This window comes from Heliconius melpomene, chromosome 19, assembly GCF_056956725.1.
Source record: "Heliconius melpomene rosina isolate 202511_hmr_F chromosome 19, ASM5695672v1, whole genome shotgun sequence".
Taxonomy (NCBI): domain Eukaryota; kingdom Metazoa; phylum Arthropoda; class Insecta; order Lepidoptera; family Nymphalidae; genus Heliconius; species Heliconius melpomene.
Window position 1 is genome coordinate 12,358,401 of NC_140407.1, and position 18,102 is coordinate 12,376,502.

Below are 18,102 nucleotides of genomic sequence, written 5' to 3' on the forward strand. Positions count from 1 at the left end.
ATTGAATATTTTTTTAACCACAACACTAAAACCTGAATGTAATTGTTATATTATAACGTGATGGAGGTTTATTACTTTTTTATATAACAATATGTTCGGTGTATTTAGAAGTAATCTATTTATGAGAGGGCATGTGAATGTGTTTATGTGTGATCAAATATTTTGTTAATATGTGTGGTATGGAAACATTTGTGGATAACTGATCGCATTTATGGACGTTTAGTCACATTTGGGGACGTAGCTATTTCTAACCCAAAATTTTAATGTCCTGAGCGAGACACACATGGTCCCGCTTTTCGTGAATTATTCTACGCACTCGGAACATTATTTTTCAGTAACTTTATTTTTTAATAAGTTACTGATAATTTCAGAGATAAATGTCCCGCTTTTGCCCTAGACAAATTTGGCAACGCTGATGTATATCACATGGAGCATGTGATCTGAGATCATGTGTGGATATGAAATCACATATGTGGATGTCAGGTCACGTGAGCGTATGAGAGACCACGTGAGGTGAGGATATAAAATTACATATATAATTAAAATAAATTTTGAGGCCACGATTTGAGTAGATCGATTGTCGTGGGACAGGGACAGGTTTTGGACTAAGTACGAGGCAAAAGCGCGGCTTTGTGTTCCTGCACTCAACCCGCAATGAATCCAGAATTCGGCGGGAAGTGGGGTACTGGATCTTAATGTGATCGGAGTGTCTTAACACTAGGTTCCCAGGTTCCGTCTGCCTACTGGACTGTGTGCAAGATACAGCGTTAAACTAAAAATATATATTGTATTGTATGTAAATATTTTTTTAAACAACACACCTACTTAACTCTACAATCTCTCTTTCTCCCTATATCTATAAAATCGTAATAAGAGTCTAAAAAACGTTCTCTACCTACCACTGTGGTTTGTCGTGAGTATATTATGTATAAAAATAAGAAAAATATATTTATACGTTAGGTGCTAGGTGATTGTAGTACGCATAAACAAAAGTATTTACATTTAGAATTGTATGGATGTATCTATATTACATTAATTAAACTAGTGATTGCGAAACAAACTTAATGTAATTTTATAATAAAATTTTTACGTAATAGTGAAATGCAACCATGGTTTTACAGGCTCGTAGGACCGATCGATCGACAATCTGTTTACATGTTTTCAGTCCGTAACTTCATAGCAACGCAGCGGTCGTCGTTGCCTTGAAACTACAATATTTTGTTATCATACACTCATAACGCCAAAACTAACGGAAAATTCACGGTAATGGAAGAAGAAAAAAGCAAAGAGGATCTAGAAGATTGGAGAGCATACGAAACGGTGGCAAGAAAAAGTCCATCAGAAGTAAGTTGATCTTATTAGGTTATTATTTATTTGAAAATAAGACAGTAAGCCCTTATTTTTTTAAAAATATTTATATGTTACTCATTTAATCTATAATTTCACATTCAAAAAACGTTCAAAAGCATAAAGTAGATTTTTCTAATAAAGCCAAACGTTATGTCTAGGATAGTATAACATAAAAAATTATGCAATAAAAAACACTATAGTAAAAAGTAATAAATTACTCATATTGACATTTAATACTACTCAAAAATATTATTTGTAGGCGATGTTTATTTTCCTTCAGAGCACAAATCGGAACCGTAATGAGTAAAAAGAAAAAAACTTTTTAAGTGCGCGTCGGACTCGCCCACCGAGGCTTCCGTGCCAATTTCAGAATTGTAGGTCAACGGGAAGTACAAAAATAAATAAAATTTTACAAACTTATGTTTGCGGACATATGCACTCATTTTGTATGCAACGAACTACAAATATAAGTTTTATACAAATATTTTTTTCTATGAAGTACCTATAAGTTTTCATCTTTTGGATGTTTTCCTTTATTTATATTGTAATTACTTACTTCGTGCCAAATTTAATAACTGTAGGTCCACGCGAAATTTTATATTTTGATTACACCGTGTATTTCATACAAAATGCAGTAAAATCTATTCGTAAAGTTCTTTCTATCTTTTGATTGCGTTGACTTAAGAAGCTTGATTTGTGTGTTCTAAGGGACCGTAGACCTAAATATTTGAAATAATAATTTCAAAAATTTTGTCTCAAAATTCTCTAACGATAGGGTTTTTTACAAGAAAAACAGTGCTGGTCGCGCGCGCGTCGGTACCTTCTGCCTTTCTAAATAAGTATATCAAATTTTTGCGACCAAAATAAAATCCCAACAGTTTTAAATTAGGGTTTATTAAGGGCATAACAGTATAAATATTTAAATAATTAATATTATATAACGCCAGTCGTGGCGCAGGGGTACAGAGTGTGACTGTAAACTGGTCGTGGGTTTGATTCCCACTCGAGGAAATGAAATATTTATTTAAATTTCCATTTCTTCGCTCTGGTGTCGAGTCAAAAGAGCGGCGTTGAATTTCGCCACTCAACACGCAATGCCTCCAGAATACGGCGGAACGGAGTTTTTTACACTCGGTTCCTTTAGCCTACGCTGCTGTGTGTGGCTGTACAGCGTGAAGGTGATTTAATTTTTATTTTATATATTTAAATATTCGTATAGTTCAAGCTGGCGAAGCCGAGAGGGAAGGGTTTTCTAAATGTGCGGTTTATACAGGGTGGAATTGTCAGCACCACTTTAAATGAAACCACAGTTTTAACTACTCTATAAAAGCCTAATATAATTCGGAAAAAAAATAATTCCCAAAAATGAAAAAGTTATTTTTTCAAACAAAATAAATAATAAAATTATCGTTTTAAAATAAAACGCCATTTGTAAAGTATAACATAGGCACGCACACACTTACCTGTCAAATCGGAAACGTCGCACACCTATGTGTGCGTTACACGAAATACAGGTATGGATAAAAATCGTGAAATGTAAAAAAAATCCTACGTCCAAACTGTTGAGGTACCTTGTTTAATTTCTTAGGTGTGGGTTTGAAATACATTACCCTATATGCAGTTTCAATAAAAGAAGCGCTGCCTCTTCCACCCTGTATAAGTAGTCATATTGTATTATAACTTATATACATTTTCTTGATCACTATAACGAAGCTTTTTTTACAATTAATTTTCAGTTTAATTAACATTGCTTGTAGAGAAATAGTAGGTACCTACTAAATAAATAATCTCCTCAGAATATTAAAAATATAAAACTATCAAGCTACATTAGTATTTGTTCAGGAAATAATATCAAGCTTAAATCACTAAAAAAGCTATTGACTTATAAAATATAACGTTATAACAATTTCATATACTTAATTTTATCTAATCAATCTAATCGTAGACACATTAACAGCAATATTTTTATAGTGTGAGACATTTCAACGTCCCTATCAATGTTTCATATACATAGAGATAGATAATGATGTGGCCAGTCGTGGCGCAGGGGTGCAAACCCAAGGATATGAAATTTTTAATATTTCCATTTTCTTTGCTCTGGTGTCGGGGCAAAGCACGGCGTTGAGAACCGCCACTCAACACGCAATGCCCCCAGAATTCGGCCGAAAATGGGGAACGGAGTGTCTTATCATTAGGTTCCCTCCGCCTACCTCGGTGTGTGCGGCATACAAGGTGACCCAAGAGAGAATGATAAATCTTATAAATTCGAAATAGATTTTTATACCTTTTATTGAATTATTCGCCAACAACATTCGATGCGACGAATAGCATGATAAACGTTGCCTCCTCGTGCCTTGCACAAAATTCCCCGACTCTTTAAAGTTGATATTAATGACTTCCTTGCTAATCAACTTTTTTCATTTGCTTCGATTATTATAGGTTAAGTGCTTTTGAAGCAGTTGGAAGTATTTCATAAATATTATTTGTTTATAGAATAGTTTTTTTATGTTTTGTATTTTATATAAGTAGTACTTATAGCTATATCTTTCCTATCTTAAAGTAAACATAACGCATGTGATGTCTCATGATTAAAGTAAAACAAGTAACAACCAAGTTATATGTATAATGAACAGAGGACGGAGGTAAAATTTAAAAAAAAGCTTTATTTAAAATATATTAAATTCGCACGATAATCTATCCAATATCTTTTTATCCCTCTGACATTGTCATTTTGCAACATTCCTGTTTCCTCGATACATGGAATATATGACACAAAAATGTTTCTTCAATTCGTAGTAGCTCCTGAGATTAGTACGTTTAACCAAACAAACACTTCTCCTTAATAATATCAATATAGATATACTTAGATTAGGTAAGTACCTTTACCAAAAAGGCATGTCACAGGAACATTTCTGACACAATCAATTTGCATGCAACGTAAACAATGATCGTAGGGTTACCATGACTATTATGGAAATTACGAAGTTAAATTGTGAACGAGCGCTCATTTATCCGTGCATAAGAAGATATCGTGAGTCTCCTGAGCCTGAAATAGCAACCCTTATCACGCTAAGTTACCAACAAAAAGTACTCGCTCCCTCAATGCCAGTCGGCTGTAGCACGCTACCGATAAGCGTCTCGCGGGCAATCAGATTACTTTAAATTTTATGGTGAAATTTTGTAAGTTTCTTTTTTTTAGCGTCACGCTGTTACCCACATACAGCAAGGTAGGCAGAGGGAATCTAGTGTTAAGATACTCCGTTTCCCAATTTCCGCCGAATTCTGGAGGCATTGCGTGTTGAATGGCGGAATTTAAGGCCACACTTTGCCTCGAGACCACAGCGAAGATAATGGAAATATTAAATATTTCATTTTCTAAAATCGGAAAAGAACCCTCAACCTGTAGCGTAACATTTTGTGCCCTTGCGCCTCGACTGACCTCAGTTGTTATATTAAATTTTATTTTTATGATAACATTAGCCCACATACTTTACAAATAATGATTTACAGAAGGAAGCAGATGTTGGCAATGACGTGGTGACCGCATTGAGGAGTGATTTAGCAGGATTGCAGTACAAACGAGATAAATTATTTTCTGAAGTACGCTCTTTTTATATTTTTTTTCCCATAAAATTTTAGCACAATAAATTATTATAATAATAACATATTTATATGATTTCTTTTAGAATAGCGATTTAAAAAATCAAATGCTGTCTCGCGATCAAAGAATATTGGAGCAGCAAGTCGAGATAGATCATCTTCGGGAACAAAATGCTCGCCAAAACGCGATCATATCATCACTTAAGAAGAAAATTCAAGATCTCGAAGAAATTCAGAGAAATTTACAAACATCGCAAGGTAGAAGTGACTTGACTGTACAGACACTACAGAGAGATAATCGGTATTGCGAAGAAAAAATAAAGGATTTAGAAAAGAAATTAAGATCGCTTGAATTAGAGTGTCATAGTGAAGAACAACAAAAGGAAAATGCACGTTGTCAGTTCCACGATTTGGTTAGACGATTGTCCGTAGCATTAGACGCGGACTTTTGTGATACGGCACATACTCATTCTCCCGAAAGCCTTATTATCAAAGCCGCGGAGCTTGTACAAGATATCACGAGAATGAAAAACAAATGCATGAATACGACTGAAAGCTTATCGACAATTGAGCAAGACCTTAGAAGCTGTAGAGATACGTTGGAAAGGGCAAACGCAGATAAAGATATTTTACAAAGACAGCTTTCTTCTCAACTTCTAGATATAGAGAGACTTAAACAGGAAAAAGAATCTCTTGCCGTTTCTAATAGAGTCTTAGATAGAGAGTTACACGAAGCAAGAGACAAATTATCACACTGTGCAAAGAATTTAAATGTGGTTACAGATAATGTCAATCAAAATGAATCCATGATCATACAGTTAAAAGGTATATTTATAAATATTATATTTCTCTACGATTTTAAAACAACGACCTGCGCATATTATAAAGAACAAAATATACGAAACACCTTAAATAATTGAAAAAAAAATCGAATAAATAAATTTTAGTTGCGACAACAACAACCAAAATGTATAAAATAAACGTTTATTTCACTGGTCATCGAATGGATCCTGATCCATACAACTTATATGACGTCGCAAAATTTACTATATAATTATTAAAAACAGAATTTTTAAAGGACTTAGTCAGCCTAATGTCTCAGGCAATATCGCAAGTACATTGATTGCGGAAGTATGAATATTTAATTATAAAAAATCACACCAACCACATGCATGTTGTTCATAGAAGTTGCACGTGAGCTCTGAGACTCCGTAGTCTATGTTAATCACTCACACACAAAATACTTATAGTTTTAGTATATACAGTTTGTTTCGTTTACTTTTTCTTTCCACTCTTATACTAAAATAATAACTTAAACTATAACTAACTTTTTCATTTTCAAAATAAATCAGCATTAAAATGTTAATCCTATGCTTTCTCAATAATTGTAGAGGATTTGAGACATCGTGACGAGAAATATCAAAGACTACAAACAGAATTTCGAAATACGATGGAATCTATTGCAATCCTTCTCAGCTTGCCAACACGTTTCGTCGAGGCACATGAAACTACTATCAAAGATCGAATAAGGGAAATATTGAGTGACAATAAGGACAAATCTGTGGTAATGTTAGATATCATTTAAATCCATTAGTATTTGTGTATAATAAAACGTCCAGTCCAGAAAGGCCAGTCTTGGCTCAGGGACACCAGCGTGCGGCTGTACGCGACAGGTTGTAGATTGTAGGTTGGTCCTACTCCACCACTCAAAATGAGGAACGGAGTGCAAACTTAGAGGTCTCTGGTTCCCTCTGCCTACCTGCTATGTGCGGAAAACAGAGTGAAACTATAAAAAAATAAAAATAAAAATCTTCTAAGAGATACCACGCGCTTTATTTAATAGCCGTAAAGCAAAATTTGACTTTGCATAAAGTTTAAGACATTGATTTCAATTTGCATAAACATTTGATGAACAGGAAAACCGACTTAATCATTTAAATCCCTTAATTATAGATACCGATCGTTTCTTTGAAAGATCAAATATATTATTTTATTTTTTTGTCATATCTTTGTACATTTTTGAAATAAATTTAATCTATCCTCGTATAAAATATATACAAACTTTCACCCGCTGTGACGAATTTGGATTAGATTTTTTATTGGAGATTTATTACAAAATCGAGCTATTGTTTATTTTAGCCATTTTTCATAAAAAAAATATAGCCATATAAAGGACCATGGAAACCATGGAAAATGGATAATTTTATTTATTCCTTATATTTTAAGCAATTGGAAGCATTCCGCGAAAAATTAGGCCTAGAATCTCAGCAACTGGGTAGAACTGCACATTTACATGATCAAGCCACTACTAGGGTTCGAATATTGGAAGATGAACGAAATATGCTAGAATCAAAAGTTCACAAATTAGAGTCAGACCTCAACGCTTTAGAGTTGTCTAGAGAAAACTTACGAAAAGACAAAACTAATGTAAGTATTACTATCTTTGACTTATATATATATTTATTTATTTATGTATTATTATATTTATTTATGTTTTAATAAAGAATTTAGACTCAAGTCCTACCCCACTTTAAGTCTACTAAATATAAGTCCCTAAGTTTTACGAACCACATTCAGATACGTAAAAAACTGTTTAGCTGCTATAAAACCAATACGTTAATATAAATTAATTTAATGTAATATAACGCTGATTGACATTTCTGAATGCTGGTTCATTGTCTCTGCAGACATATCTGCTTATGTTATCATTGTACCCATCGAAATGTGTCCTAAGTAAAAAATTGTTAATTAATTTTATTTATATGGAATTATAAATATAACTTTATTAAATTGTCATTGGACTTTTAAAACGCTTTATATTTATATTAAGTGTAGTTAGTTTATTCCTGTTAGGTATTAAAATTTTTTAATGCAACAATTTTTATAATAAACAAGTCCAAATAAATCGGTCTTAAATTGACACACGGACAAGAATTGTGCGCAAATCGTGGCGCAGGTGCACACGGTGTGGGTTCGATTTCCCACTGGAGGAAATGAAATATTTAATATTTTTATTTTTTCGTTCTGGTGTCGAGGCAAAGCGTGGCGTTAAGTTTCGCCACTCAACACGCAATGCCTCCAGAATTCGGATGAAAATGAGGCACGAAGGGTCTTAACACTGGGACTAAGTCTGGGTCTGCCTACCCTGCGGTCTGCGGAAAACAGCGTGACGTAAAAAATATAGTATATTTAAAACATAGAAATATAACCTTTTTAAACGCAATACATAAAACAACTGTTACAGTTCGTGGCATTCCTCGAGCGGCTGAGTCGTACACTCAATATGGATGAGCTAACTCAGGACACCGGCGTGGAGCTGCACACTGAGTCCATCATGCACAGGGCGGAGCAGCTTGCGCGACTTGAGAGCGATAAAATTGTGGACAAGGTCAGTCAGTCACTCTCTGTATAGCATATCACGGGAAAGGAAAAAAGTAAATACAGCTTACATTACATTCCTTTTACACACGTTTACATTTTACTTTACGATATAATAATGAGAAAACTGTATATATGTAGTGTATATCAAATGAGTTTTCATCTTTCTTTATCCAATTTATGTTCTATGAAAATATTATCTGTAAATATGTGTTTTGGTATGTTGGTTGCTATGTTTCCTAAAGTTAATTATCGATATCTATAAGTACCTATATGTCTTACGAGTTACGCAAAACAAACTGCAAAAGTACGTATCAGACCGCATAAAAGCGATAAAAAAAAACTACATTCTACCTTTTTTTGTAAAAACATTAACTTGGATTCTTGCGTGTATTGACTTAACCACTACCATTTATCTTCATACTGTACTTGGATTTACTGACAACAACCGCCAGTATATAAATCAACTTGTTTGAAATTCAATGGCCAGCTAAAGCAAAATATACCACCTAAAGAATTGAAATCAGAATAAATAATATATTAAAATGACCTGTGTCATACCTTTGCCCATAAAAAGCAGTTATTTTATAATTTATGTATTTTTAATAGCTGCTATATTATGGATACTATGGCACTCTCCCGAGACTACGAAGGGAACGGTCTTTCCATGACTTAGGGGAATTGTGCTCAAGATGGCATACTATGATAAGATGACACACTACCAATATTGATGAAACTAATAGCGCTAAGTTCGATCTTGTGACGTTTTAGAGAGTGTCTGTAGATGCAGCTAGTGCTTAAATTCAGTATGGGTGCAAATTAATGCAGATGGGCAAGTAATTCATGTTTTCGTTATTTTCAATTGTAACAAATTTTTCTTTCGCTTTTGCTTGATGGCGAAAAGACATGTAAGATAAAGATTTTCTATTTTAACTAATTATAAATGTAAAATAGGATTATTATATGACACAACTAACGCTAAAAGCGCATCCTAGCCTATAACCTTTTGTCACAACGGTTAAAATTAAATTCATATATCTATTGGGTAAGATGACATACAAAACGTGAGTATAAGATGGCATACTGTCTTACCCTTATAAATAGAATCGATGTATTTTTTTTGCTTTACCGACAAAATACCTGGCAATTACAAACGAATATATATTGGTCACAAGAAGACATGGATAAGGCTGCTAGAGCAAGGGCATTCAATAGCCGCATGTGGCAAAGCTTATTTCCCTTTTGGAAAAGGAAGTGACTGATAACGGAATCCAACCTCATAAAATTTGCAACATGTATGAATCTGGCCTTAAAGCCCCCCAGCAAAGAAGAAACTATTTATTTGTGAACTATGCTCGACAAATAATGATGGCATTTTTATGCCACATACTAAGTATGTCATTTTACCCTGTAGATATTTCGTCTTACACTAGTCGACATAAGTGCGATTTTTGTTTATTTTTATGATGTTTGAAAGATGATTGTTCTGAAACTAAAATAATTTCGTTGATTATGAAATATATAATAGTATACGCAATATGCTGTTCTCAGATCATTTTATTTATTTGAAATATTTGTCTTCAAACAAAAAGTATGTCATCTTAAGCACAATTCCCCTACCTTACCTTAAAGAAGTAAGATTTATCAAAATTGGCATGTCATAATTGATGTAGGTCCGAATCATGCTTAAATATCAATTATTTATCCGCAAATTCTTCATATAAATGACACTTAATGATATTTTCTGCGACGACCACAGTGTAAGTGATTAGCACGCTAAACAAATGTTTCACGCTATTCAATAGTTATTAAATAGTTATTAACACTATCTAATTATCGAAAGCCAGTTACCGTTACATGCAGTTGATCGAAAATTCCCAATATCATTAAATTATTTGTAATGTAGATATTTACATTTTATTATACAATATACGTATAAAATATAGCAATAGTTAATGTAGATGTTGTTAAAATATTAAATTATATTAAAAATATCTTTGAAGTAATCGCGACTAATAATATAAGTAGTAAGCCTATTTTTAGACGGCTGTGGTGTACCAGCTTCAAAGACGTATCCGGATATTAAGAGAACAGCTACAAAGAAAAGATTTGCATTTGGATTTACTCCGACGTAAACTTAGCGTACAGGTAAAAATTAATGTTTGTACATGGACAGAGAAATAAATAAAATTTAAATTCATCTACAATTTTAAAGTATTATTCCACACTTAGTATAAATATGTCTACATAGCGGACCCTTTAAGCCTGCACCGTCCAAGCGCTCTAGAATATTTATCTTTTTTGCGTAGGTATTTCTCTTTTCTAAGTTTCGAATAAAACTCTAAAAATGTCAAAAGAAATATTAATGAATAGCTTTCTTTATGATAAATGGCCATTCTTAGCAATTATATTACGGTAAAACTACACAAAATAAATAAATTGGTATAGCTTAGATGTCAGAGCGCTTGAACAGTTTATTTTTTTTATACGTTATCTAAAAAACGTATAAGACTTATTTATATATTATTTATATTTGATATTATATAAGAAATTCATTCACAGGAAGAAAGCTCACGAGTCCGTGCAGTCCTACAAGCAGAGCGCGATGAAGCTGTAAATCGTAGTAAGAAGCTCTCCCGCCAGTGCGATAAGCTCGGCGTGCAGCTCAGTGACGCACGCGCACAGATACGCGATCTAAACGCACAGATCGCTGACGCTGCTGAGTACAAGGTCAGCTTACCATTTCTCCTGATATTCGATTTATTTCATATATATATACTTACTTATTATTGAGTCATAGCGCACGCTTGTGCCCCACAAGCGTGTGAGTATATAACTGCGACAGGTTTTGAGTTCGATTCGAGGAAATGAAATATTAAATGTTTTCATTTCTTCGATCTAGTGTCGAGGCTAAGCGCCACTCGAAACACAAGTGGAGTATCTTAATACTAGGCTCCCTCTGCATATCTTGCTACATGCGGGATCAGCATCAAGCCGAAAAAAAAGTACTGAATATAGGGCCAATTAAATATGTTTAAATTTCATTATTCATATTATACGTCGTGGTTTGGCTATAAAGATCTCGCACCCGGATACTGAGTACATAATTAATACCTACAATGGAGGGCGTTAACCGTATTATAATGGTAAAAAATGTCTCAGATATTATTAGAAATTAGACGATAAATATTCTCACTTAAGAAACAGGAAAAAATGATTTACTTTAAGAAACCATCGCTGCTCCGAGCCGGCATGACAGACGCGATTGGTTATACTAATAAGTCAGTACATTGGAAGTGGATTTACTAGAACAATTTGTTTACAAGGTTAAAGCGATTTACTGGTTGCAGAGTGATTTTATTCTTAGATATTCACCCACTTATTTGTATGATTTTAATAAAGTTACTTTATAGGTACTTTTGTAGGAATAATGACGGCTCAAGAAAAACACATTTAACAGGTTTTGCTAGTGGTATGGTGAAAAGACTTGATGACTTGATGTTGGTAATGTTAGAAACCAGTGGTTGCTTAGAGGCACAACCATGCGATTGTAAGCGCGACACGTTTTTTGGTTCGATTCTCACTCGAGAACATGAATTTTCTTATATTTTCATTTTCTCCGTGTTCCGCCACTCAGCAAGCAACGCCTATAGCATTCGCCGGAATGTAGGGAACTCCGGAGTATATTACTAGATCCACTCTGCCTACCCTCTTATGATCGGAGTACAGAGTGAAGATAAAATAAAATGTTTCATAAGTTTGATTAACTTTCAATCAATGTTACTTTATAAGAACGTAAAGCTTTAGATCCACTATGTAAATTCCTTCTCGGAAATCTTTTACATTAAAGGCCATGGCCGTGTTTAACACACTTAACTTATAAATTGTACCTAGTACTATGTTATTATATCAATTGTTTTACTTTTATAATATCCATATTATATTTGTTAATGTATTTTGAATGTTTTTTTTTAATTAATTTTATATTTGCTATGCGAGCGGGTAAAACCGCTTAAGGTCATCATACGAATATTTTATTTGGGATTTTTTGGGGAATGGAATTCTATTATTATGTTATAAGGAAAGGCAAGTTACTTGTCTTTCCTTGTAAGATTTCAAGAGACGAAATCATAAAATATTTTTTAATGATTTCGTTCTCTTCAGTATTCAGGTCAATTGAATATATTTGATGTTTTAGATAACCTCATTAGAACGTGCGCGTAAGATAGACGAACTCCAAAAGAAACTCGACGAAGCGGATCTCCTCCGGTCCCGGTACAATCGCAAAGTGAACGTATTAAAAGACCAAGTCAGAACAACCGGAGAAACCTTCGAACAAGAAAGAACCACCACGGAACACCAGATTAATATGATGCGGGACGACATTTCTAGAACAAAGGAAGCTCTTGCTGAATGTCAAAGGAGAGAAGCCCAGTTACAAAGCTTCAGGTAAACGAGTCATATCATAAATTTGTGTTATTTACATATATGGCAACAATTTCTTCAACTTAACGATCGAATGTTATTTCATAAATAATGGATTATACATTCTCGTACAGATAGTTTTTTATATAAAAAATGCTTTTTAATAAAAATACCATACGCCCGGAAAGGAATACAATAATGCTAAGTTGGGGAAATGTGCTCGTAAAAATACTGAATGTTTTTATGTGAAAGCTATTTCTTTATATATTACGTATTCCCTACCCAGGACGCCCTATTGCCTTCACACGGAAAATTACACAGTTGCTTGCCCTTAACCTTGCCGTTTTAAATGCAGAGTTGATACCGTGAATTACAAAATGAAATTGTATTTCATTGACACTTAAACTCAACAGAATTTAAATTAAACGTTCGATCGTTACTGTTATTAGATGTCGCGGTCTCGTTATTTTTTAAAGGTTAATATAATTTAATTAAATTTGGAGATAATATAATTTAATTAGATTTGGAGATTATGTTTAAAAAAATCTTCTTTTATAGAAATTCCATTGCCAAGCTTCTCGGTATACTGGTGCCAGCTTCGGTGTCGGACTTTGAGATGGTCTCCAGGCTCCAGAAGCTTATAGATGCTCATCATGATTTTACAATAGTATCACGTCGATATGATGATCCAACTCTGTTACGAGCGTCTTCCAGATCACCTCCTCCTTCCAGATGTCGAACTAGAACTCCTGACAGGTACTTAACATAAAGGAAAAAATAAGTTAATTGCAAAAATATTTTTTTTCAGCATCACGGTGTATCCTGCACGTAGCAGGGAAGGAATAGGCTAGTGCTAAGAAAATCCGCTCGCCACTTTCTGTTAAATTCTGGAGGCATTGCGAATGGCGGACTTCAACGCCCTGATTTTACCTAGACACCAGGGCGAAGAAATGAAAATATGAAATATTTAATTTCCTCTAGTGGGAATCCAACCAACAGTCCGTGTCGTTACAATTACACGCTTGTGTCCCTGCGCCACGACTGGCCTCAATATAAAAAAATATATAACGTTATTTTTTAAACATTTACACACAAATTACAATATAAGGTATCATCTGTATTTAAAAACAAAATTAATTCTTAGTCTTAACCTACAAGGTAAAAAATATTTATTTTTATTTTAAAATACTTAGTTACTATTGTAACTATTGCAATTGGTAAGGTAATATTTTAAAATATTTTGTTTTTATAAATAATCTATATAAAATCTTGTAGGCAAGGAAAAAATTGAAACCGTATAAACCTTATAATAAAAAACATTGCAAGCTAACATATTATATTTAACGATTTTCACGGCGACATCGGCAGTCCCATAAATTTAATTCCAATCTCCATTCTTTCCTTATAGCTCAACATTCACTTGAAGTGCTTACACTACCGTTATTAATATTAAACTTTTAACAATGACATCGTGCATATCAATCAAAAAGTCACAGATAATATTTACCAAAATATATTAGTTTATCTATTTACTCTCCTTCCATGTTTTCTTAACTGAACTAAAATAGGTAGACACCTAATTATATAAATTATTTATTTTTTCATATTTAAATTGTTAATCGAACACAAAATCATCACGTATACCAAATGTGTGTTACAAATCCGTCATGGCGTCAACATCTATTATTGTACTGTCAACAAGTCATGGCCGCCCTGAAGTTAGGTTTTCTGAACATTTGCGCATTATTACCAAGTAAGAAAAATCGTAGAGTCAAATCTGTGCAATCATTTACAGCGAACTTCAGAGCGGCCATGATATAGAATAAAAAAGTCAGCTTCACGCTGTATCGCGCACACAGCAGGGTAGGCAGAGGGAACTAAGTGTCAAGACACTCCATTCCCCACTTTCTGCCGAATTCTGGACGCATTGCGTGTTGAGTGGCAGAACTCAACGCCGCGCTTTGCCTCGACACCAGAGCGAAGAAATGGAAAAATAAACGTAAATAAATATTTAACTTCCTCGAGTGGGGATCGAACCCACAACCGTCGCGTTACAGTCACACCCTTGTGCCTCTACGCCACGACGGCCTCGATATAGAATAAATTATAACAATAAAACTTTATTAGTAACTATTACAATTTAAATCACTGTTTATTAAAATTGTTTATAACAGGTCACTACGATACGACGACTCTGGCTATGCAGATCCCGCATTCGACCTGGATGAGGAACTGTACAAGGGGCGGGCGGCGTTGTGACAGTCGCGACGCCGTGCCCGCTTCTAGCCGGAAGGCTCGGCGTTTATAGAATAAATGGTCAGATTTGAACCTAAATATGAAATAATCGAACATAAGTAGAGATAATCGAGACAAAATGTATTATTTCATCACATTTTCTTCCTTTTAAAAAGTCGACTTTGATCTAAAAACGATTAAAATGTTGAATTTATTACACATATCACGTTTATTTAGTTTTCTTGTCTATTTATTAAACAAATTATATACTTATCTATTACAATGTTTCATCTGTATTACATTATAATTAACTTAGGTGTAAAATATATTTAACGTCACTCAATTTAAAGGTAATCTTTCTAAAATATCGTAATTACTTGACTTTGGTTGGTTAACCTTGTTAGCCACATAATCATTAGATTTTTCATTAGTAAGTTTTGCACATGCACTAGATACATCAAAAATAACAGAATTCTTTTCTTTTACAAAATTTATACCATACTGTTTCGTAATATAAATAAAATAGATATATAAGAAAATTTTGTTTTCTTCCCTTTAAGTACAGCTCTCTATATCCATAAAATGTGCAGGTCATTCTACGTACTAAAATGTGCAAGGTGTTCTGTATCCACGCAACTGCATTCAGATAATATTTAAACGCGCCACATTTGTAATTAAAACAGGTAAACCAGCCCCCCTGAAAGATCTAATACCCTCCTTCTCCTCCTTCCTTCAATACTAAAATAATATTTAAATTGCATACATTTTCTTTGATGCATTTAGAGATAATATGTAACTAACCAGCTGTATCAAAATCTTCAAACGTAGTCGTAGTATGTAAAATGTGCTTAGGATTTAGCAAAATTATTTTAAGTAGCAACAAAGTAGTATAATTAATGATAAATGTAATGTAGTCATATAGAAAAAACAATTTGTGTAATATATTGTTATAAATAAATTCTAAAATAAAATTATGTAAGTTTTATTTGGAAATTCTTCATAATTGTTTGTATTACTATAGATAACTTATAATACAAATGCTCGGTGGTGTAAGTTTTCATACAACTCATACAAAGAACTATGGCTATGGCAAAATTCTATAGTTCGATCTCAAAATGTCGATCGCGAAATCGCATGAAGATATCAAGCTGAAATTAATATCAAATACGCGGTATATAAAAATAAAATAAATTCTTCATTTATTCTTCAAAAGCTATAGGGTGCTTTCCGTGGACCTTCAGTTATGAAATTTGGTACGAAGTGTGAGGATCTTACAATACAAATTCCTAATGAAAAAAATCGAAAAGTGAAAAATATTACAAACTTATATTTGTAGTTTATTTCATACAAAATTATCATATGCCTGAAACTTTAAATTTGTAAATTTTTATAAGTTATAGTCGCCGTTCAACCACAATCCTGAAATTAATACGGAACCCTAGGTGAGCCACTCGCACGTTTTTACCAGTTTTTTTACTATTAGATACGTGTTTAAGTATTTTATAATAAAATATCGATCTTAATGTAATTTTTATTTTATAAGTATACCTATATAATATTGTAATAACAACGGTGTAATAGTGAGTGTTACAAAGTAAATAACAATTACTATACGTACCTACCTACATGTTATGTAGCAATAAAAATAATAAATTTGAGGGTAGACGCTGGCTAGGAACTTGATATATCAAACATCAATTTGCACTGTACTACAAAACGTGCACATAAGAAGATTTATTAAAAAGAATAGTTTAGTTACAGAAAAATTATAATTTAAAGATGTTTAATATTATTTTAATAGTTATTTTATGTGGAAATCTAGGTAAGTAGTAAATATACTTAGTTAATTGTAATCATATATATCTGACAGCATTTTTTTTCGTTTCTCATTAGCCATTTCATATTTTTTTATTAAGACAAAAATTGTTTTAAAATATATTCATATAAAGTTTATAAGATATAATTTTGTGTTTTAAATGCATAATCTAAAAATCGTTTTTTATATTTATAAATTGCTTATTTATATTTTTCTATTTTAATATACATCATTTCAGCAATGACAAAGCCACGATACGCGGACTTGAACGAGGACGAACAAAAACTGTTAAGAGCTGCATACGACACGCCGTCCTATGATCAAGATGATTTTGAAGACATAGAGGACCTGCATTCTGGCCAACTGGACCTCCTCAAGGACGCCTTATGGGCTGTTAAAGCTAAACTAAAAGAGTTAAAAGCCTTTAACAAAGCGTTAGCAGCAAATTTAATTTCAACGCAGCATAAAGTAAAAGAGCTAGTAGCTTATCAAATGAGCTTAAAAACACACCACCACGAGTCCGATAAGAGGAATGCTATTCACAATTATCAGGTTAGTAAGTTTTTTCAGCTTCACGATGTATCCCGCATATAGCAGGGTAGACAGAGAGAGTGTAGTGTTACGACAGAATTCGGTGGAAAATGGGGAACGGAGCGTCTTAACACTAAGCTACTTCTGCCTACCCTGCGGAATACAGCGGGAAGCTGAAAAAAAACTCATAATACATATATTAATAAAAGTAAACATTAAAGTATTCAATAAATAATCACGATATCACCACGCCAGCACAAGCTGACCGGAAAACCTTCAATCGTACATACACCTACTTAGCTATGAAAAAAGTCTATGCGTCTTAAACAATGCCTATAACTCATACATAATTATTATAATATATAACGATTAGTTGGAAATACTTACCGATATAAGAAATAAATGGTGTTTTTTATTTAGTTTTTATCTATTACAGCCTGTACCACATCCCTCGTATGATCCACAAGTACCACAATATGAGGCTCTCCAGCATGAACACGATGCTTACCACGGGCACTAAATTAAAGTGGAACTGCTCAAAATAATCGAGCTGGTCTCTTAACACTTTGTCTTTTTTAAACTAAAAGAAATGAGTTGAATTGAGTATACGCATGGTTAATTATTGTAGGTGTTATTAATAAAATTTCTATTGCTATCCTTAACAAATATTATTTCATTTTCATGCCAATAACATTTAAGCCCGGTGGCGAATTAGACCTCATACGTCACAACGTTCTTTAAGAAAGTGCATTACATAAATTAAATAC

General features: G+C 33.3%; 2 protein-coding genes across 4 annotated transcripts; both read left to right on the forward strand.

Annotated features, from left to right (window-relative positions):
* The first annotated feature begins 33 nt into the window (after positions 1-33).
* Positions 34-15,151, forward strand: LOC146528794 (coiled-coil domain-containing protein 170-like). 3 transcript variants are annotated; one of them, XM_085202726.1, is made up of 14 exons: positions 34-513; positions 1,166-1,344; positions 4,861-4,950; positions 5,037-5,775; positions 6,342-6,514; positions 7,177-7,377; positions 8,195-8,338; positions 8,938-9,011; positions 9,935-9,962; positions 10,372-10,476; positions 10,891-11,058; positions 12,527-12,777; positions 13,312-13,509; positions 14,928-15,151. In XM_085202726.1, exons 2-14 carry the CDS (start codon positions 1,267-1,269, stop codon positions 15,010-15,012), a joined length of 2,334 nt encoding a protein of 777 aa, XP_085058852.1. In that variant the 5' UTR covers positions 34-513; positions 1,166-1,266; the 3' UTR covers positions 15,013-15,151. The 3 variants fall into 3 exon arrangements, with proteins under 3 accessions (XP_085058852.1, XP_085058850.1, XP_085058851.1); XM_085202724.1 differs by lacking the exons at positions 8,938-9,011; positions 9,935-9,962 and having other exon boundaries at positions 35-513; XM_085202725.1 differs by lacking the exons at positions 34-513; positions 8,938-9,011; positions 9,935-9,962 and having other exon boundaries at positions 726-1,344.
* A 1,888-nt stretch (positions 15,152-17,039) lies between these two features.
* On the forward strand, positions 17,040-18,002 carry LOC146528795 (uncharacterized). Its single transcript, XM_085203309.1, has 2 exons — positions 17,040-17,356; positions 17,772-18,002. Exons 1-2 carry the CDS (start codon positions 17,045-17,047, stop codon positions 17,853-17,855), a joined length of 396 nt encoding a protein of 131 aa, XP_085059435.1. The 5' UTR covers positions 17,040-17,044; the 3' UTR covers positions 17,856-18,002.
* Positions 18,003-18,102: the final 100 nt, after the last annotated feature.

Coding starts and splice junctions, on each gene's coding strand:
- LOC146528794 (XM_085202726.1), top strand. CDS start 1,267: ATGGAAGAAGAAAAAAGCAAAGAGGATCTAGAAGATTGGAGAGCATAC. Junction 4,951..5,036: donor GAGATAAATTATTTTCTGAA/GTACGCTCTTTT, acceptor GATTTCTTTTAG/AATAGCGATTTAAAAAATCA. Junction 5,776..6,341: donor CATGATCATACAGTTAAAAG/GTATATTTATAA, acceptor CAATAATTGTAG/AGGATTTGAGACATCGTGAC.
- LOC146528795 (XM_085203309.1), top strand. CDS start 17,045: ATGACAAAGCCACGATACGCGGACTTGAACGAGGACGAACAAAAACTG. Junction 17,357..17,771: donor ATGCTATTCACAATTATCAG/GTTAGTAAGTTT, acceptor TATCTATTACAG/CCTGTACCACATCCCTCGTA.